Raw genomic sequence first — 5860 nt, forward strand, 5'->3', positions numbered from 1 at the left:
TTTGCTATTTCAATATTTTGGATATGCATTTCCAAAAAGTCAATAAAATACAGTATTTTCCACATGAACTAATTAATATGAAAATTTTCAAATATATCAGGTAATTCTAAATGATTTGTGATTATTTGAGATTGAAATATAAAAAAATATCGATACAAGAGATAATTGGATAAAAATGACAACTTGACTTTTAGAAAGTCAATATTTCAGCATCCATACTCCCTAACTCTTTCTGGAATGGATACTACTGCATTCTTATGGATGTTTCCCTAAAAAAATGAAAAGAAAAATCGAAAAATCACTTTTTTATACAACACCTCCAAATGTAATATGTTTGCTGTAGAGTTATCACAGTTTGTATTGATTAATTAATGTTAATTTGAAATAGATATCATTTTCACATTGTTATTATACTATTCATATAAATTTTATGATTAAAGAAAGAAGATAAAAACTTGTGTGAGACGGTCTCACGAGTCGTATTTTGTGAGACGGTCTCACGAGTCGTATTTTGTGAGACAGATATCTTATTTGGGTCATCAATGAAAAAATATTACTTTTTATGTTAAGAATATTACTTTTATTGTAAATATCGGTATGGTTGATCCGTCTCACAAATAAAGATTCGTGAGACAGTATCACAAGAGAGCTATTCAAGAAAGAAAATATACCGTCAATTGGAATATAATTGTAGTAAAAGAAAAATAAAAATAGGGTCATAATTTATTTGTGGAAATACCATTTTTTTTCTTTAAATAACAATACCATCAAAGGTGTTTTAATTTGGTGAAGAAATTTGGACTTTTGATTAAATGAGCTGTGACTCTTCCTTTTCAATGCATGCATTCTTTCTCTTTCACACGAAGCTCCATTCACATGGCCGCCCCCCTTCTGCATCATAATACCAGTTATTTAGTCTCTATATAGTTACTTACACTCTCTATGCCTCGAATTCCCGCTCAATTCCTCTGGTTACTAGCTCAGCAGAGACGATGTAGTGATAAATAATGGGCACCAAAAGTTTTGGTACACTACATTTATGGAGATGGAGGAATCTCGTGTTCTTTTTCATGCTTCAAGCTCAATCTTTCGGGCTGAACACTGACGGGCTTCTTTTGCTATCTTTTAAAAACGGTATCTTGAGTGATCCGTTTGGAGTTTTGAAGAACTGGGATGAAAATGATGAGACGCCATGTTCGTGGAATGGAGTAAACTGTGGGACTTCTGGCTCTGAGGAAGCTTATTTCCGGGTTACGGGCATGATACTCCGGGGTTTCGGGCTTCTGGGTTCAATCCCTTCAAATCTTGGAATGATCGAACATCTCAGACATCTTGATCTCTCTGGAAATGTCATTACTGGTCCTATCCCTTCCTCTCTGTTCGTTGCTTCAGAGCTTCAGGTTCTTGATTTTTCGAACAATAACATTTCTGGCCAACTGCCGCAAAATTTGACAGCTCTTCAGAATTTAACATTGATTTCTTTGAAGAACAATTCGATTTCTGGTTCACTGCCTGGTGGGTTTAATTCAGTTCAGAGTTTAGACGTGTCTTGTAATTTGATCAACGGATCTTTGCCTCCAGATTTTGGTGGCACTAAAGTTTCGTTTTTCAACGTTTCGATTAACAGACTCTCCGGTGAAATCCCGCCGGAATTTGCGGCCAAAATCCCCACAAATGCAACCATAGATCTGTCGTTCAACGATTTTTCGGGCCCGGTTCCGAATTCTAATATTTTCTTGGACCAAGACATCAAATCCTACTCCGGCAACCCGAAATTATGCGGGAAGCCATTAAGCAATCTCTGCTCGATTCCAGCTTCGGTTACAGCACATCCTGATTCTTCTTCGGCACGGGAATCTCCGCCAGCAATCGCTGCCTTACCGACCTACCCGGACACCGCCCCAGGTCCAGCTCCATCTACAGGAAAGCGAACCGGGCTCAGGACCGGGAAAATTCTGGGAATCGTCATCGGGGACGTCGCCGGAATGGGATTCCTCATTCTAATCTTCCTCTACATTTATCATCTGAAGAAAAAGAAAAACAAAGATCGTACATCAAAAAAAGAGAGAGAAATTGCGAAAGATCAATTCGATTGGGCATCCTCTGCAACACCCTCAAACCAACACCACTGTCTAAGAACATGGACTTGCTCAAAGAAACAGAGCACAGGGCGCCGCCGCCACAGAAGATGAAGCCGAAACATCATCAGAAATCACGACTTCCTTCACTACAGACACCGAAAATGCGGTCAAGAATCGCGAAATCCACGTCCCGCGAGAGCAGAAAAAAGGGTCCCTTGTAACTGTCGACGGAGAAAAGGACCTGGAATTGGAGACATTGCTGAAGGCCTCGGCTTACATTTTAGGCGCCACGGGTTCTAGCATAGTGTACAAAGCGGTGCTTGAAGATGGTACAACGTTGGCAGTGAGAAGAATCGGTGAGAGTGGTGTGGAACGATTCAGGGATTTCGAGAATCAGATTCGAGTAATGGCGAAATTGGTGCACCCGAACTTGATTCGGATTCGAGGCTTCTATTGGGGTGAAGATGAGAAGCTGATTATTTATGATTTTGTGCCCAACGGTAGCCTCGCTAATGCCCGCTACAGTAAGTTCTCAGTCTTTTGGCTTGTAATTATATTTTTTGGTAATTTGGTGTTAAATAATATTCTGTCTAATTTTGGTACACTTGACTTGATTTCTCCAACAATTCTCGGGCAAGATCGTCTATTTGAAGACCCGCTAATTTAATCAAAGGCATATACCTGATAGAGTTCATATCCGTTTAAAAATTTGTAACTTTTTCGTCGGCCAGACTCTGTGTAGAATTCAAAACATCTAATTATACCTCGATTTTTTTATCTTTGAACTCCTTTTTGAAGAAAATATATTCAGTATTATTCATGTAATGATTTTATATAAAATTTAAATTTGATGAATTATTGAATGAAAGATGCCATTTATTTGAAAGGATTAGAATTTAACATGAAAGATAATAACTTCAGAATTTTTGCATGGAAACAAATGCTAAAGATTCTGAATGGAACCATGAAACATCGAGAATTTGGAAGTCAACCTTGTATCGTTGTCCTTGACATGAGTATCGTTAGCTAAACTGCGCCTGACAACGAAGTCAGCATTATCCATTTTGCTAGCAGAAGGCCTGGCCCTAGACGACTAGGATATTTATGGAGTCTAACATGCGCTTTGCTGGGTTTCGTTTGTGCAGGAAAAGCTGGCTCCTCCCCTTGTCCTTTACCGTGGGAAATTCGGGTCAAGATAGCAAAAGGTGTAGCCCGTGGGCTTTGTTACATCCACGAGAAGAAGCACGTGCATGGGAACTTGAAGCCCAGCAATATTCTGTTGGGCCCAGGAATGGAGCCCAAGATAGGAGATTTCGGCCTGGAAAGGCTCGTCACCGCCGGTGACCACAGTTCCAAGGCCGGAGGATCAGCTCGAAACTTTGGTAGCAAACGATCCACAACCTCGAGGGATAGTATCCTCGATCACACAACCATTGGGCCTACTCCAAGCCCAAGCCCGAGCTTGATCGGAATTTCTCCCTATCAAGCACCAGAATCTCTTCGAAGTCTCAAACCCAATTCAAAATGGGACGTTTTTGCATTTGGTGTTGTGTTACTCGAATTGTTGACCGGAAAAGCCATCACATCGGATGAAACCGTTCCCGTCTTAGCCATCGGAACTTTGACGTCAGCAAATGAAGACAGGGACAAGATTTTGAGGATGACTGACGTGGCAATCCGCGCTGACGTGGAGGGGAAAGAGGAAGCTTTGTTGGCACTACTCAAATTAGGGTGTGGTTGCATATGCAGCGTGCCACAAAAAAGACCATCAATGAAAGAGGTCCTCCAATCAATTGAAAAGATTGAATCCTTGTCATCTTCTCCACCTTACACTTATGTCCAATTGTGATATAAATAAAATTACCCAAATATGCAAGTATAATTTTAATATTATATTATATGACCTCGAAAGAAAAATCATTGACTTGCTCATTGTCTCAAACAAAATAGAGTATGTCTTTTGTGAGACGGTCTCACGAATCTTTATTTATGGTACGGATGAACTCTACCGATATTCACAATAAAAAGTAATATTCTTAGCATAAAAAATAATATTTTTTCATGAATGACTCAAATAAGATATTCGTCTCACAAAATACGACCTGTGAGATCGTCCCACACAAGATTTTGCCAAAAAAATATGTGAAAATTTTGTGTTATGTGATTTATTTCAATCTTAAAATGATACCCCCTTGTAACCTTTTGAATGAATATTTTTAGTTAAATTGTGCCATTTTAAGGTATTTTTTTAATTAATTAATACACGCCTATTTATTTTTAAAAATATTTTAATCAAATTGTCCTATTGTAATTTACATATTGTTAGTGAACAACAATCAAAATAATTGCAACCGCTATTCTTCTGTTAATGCATCATGGTCTGATTAATGAACTTAGCCCAAGGTTTCTTAGAACATGAATTGGTGACCATGCATATATTATTTAAGTTCTAATTTGATATTTGACCTTAGATATTATTTAATCCAGTCAATCTCCTTAATTTCTACTCCAATTGAGCTTGGATTAAGCAAAAAACTTGTGTGAGACGGTCTCATGAGTCGTATTTTGTGAGACGGATCTCTTATTTGGGTCATCCATAAAAAAATATTACTTTTTATGTTAATAGTATTATTTTTTATTGTGAATATCGACATGATTGACCAGTCTCACAGATAAAGATTCGTGAGACCATCTCACAAAATACTACTTCTTGGACAACGATGCTTTTACGCCCGTGATAAGTGAAAAATATTATCCTAAAAAATCAATCATTTGTCAAATAGGGCATGTCTAATTTTGCCGTTGAATTCCTTGTATTGAACAAAATTTTCCTACATTCAGCTACCTACTCCAATGTTAGATTATTACTGATTTTAAAAACTGGAGCTGACATAAAGTGAAATAATAACGATTCTGTATTTTAATAATGTTTTCATGATTTTAATCTCTATTTTTTTTCCTAGAAACAAATATTGCTGATAAAAACCAAATTTGTGCATACTATTTTGCGACAACAATTATATTTGCTGAACACTGATAACTTGGTCTGCGACAAATTATATGTTAAGGCACGTTAAATTTTAACCATTTCATCAACAAAATTTTACGGAAATGCTTGACCGGACAAAACTGTCTAGTGTAATAATTGTGTCTTTTTGGTTGAACAATCGAAAAATGATATTTAAGATATTATATAATTTAAAATATTATAGTTGCACCGTTGCTGAACTGTTCTGATCAGGTATTTCATCCATTGTTGGATCGTTCTGACTAGGTAAATAAATTTACGCAACGATTGTTTAGGAAATGATTGGTGTTGGAGAATCGACATCATTTTCGAATGTGAAAAAATTAATTTAAAAAAAATGAATCATCCTGGAAATTGTATACAAAAAGTTATTTGTCGGAGTAATTTAACATATTTTCTTCTTTTTTTGGGAAATATTTGACATCTTTTGTTTTAAAACCTAAAGATGTAGCTTATTCACTTCTTATTTCCACCCTATATCTTTATGCAAATTGAGTTTTAGGACATCAACAAATTATAAACGAATTATTGGCCTGGCCCAATTCAATAGATCGTGCAGCCTGTACCATTGAAAAGTTCAGCAATCATTTGATGCCCAATCTCATCAATTACCAAATACAAAATATTTTCAAGACCCAAATATAAAATTATTTTTTGAAAAAAAAAACATAAGAAATTTACCCAAATCTAAAAAAAAAAATCTTCCCAACGTTAAAAATATAATGAAAAATTTACTCGAATCTAAAAAAAA

General features: G+C 36.5%; 1 protein-coding gene across 1 annotated transcript; it reads left to right on the top strand.

Annotated features, from left to right (window-relative positions):
* The first annotated feature begins 795 nt into the window (after positions 1 to 795).
* Positions 796 to 4024, top strand: LOC142536998 (putative LRR receptor-like serine/threonine-protein kinase At4g37250). The gene is given in 3 exon segments (XM_075642511.1): positions 796 to 2162; positions 2164 to 2605; positions 3227 to 4024. Coding segments are annotated over 3 exon segments (2301 nt in total). The 5' UTR covers positions 796 to 1007; the 3' UTR covers positions 3931 to 4024.
* Positions 4025 to 5860: the final 1836 nt, after the last annotated feature.

Source organism: Primulina tabacum, chromosome 2 (genome assembly GCF_025594145.1).
Source record: "Primulina tabacum isolate GXHZ01 chromosome 2, ASM2559414v2, whole genome shotgun sequence".
NCBI lineage: Eukaryota > Viridiplantae > Streptophyta > Magnoliopsida > Lamiales > Gesneriaceae > Primulina > Primulina tabacum.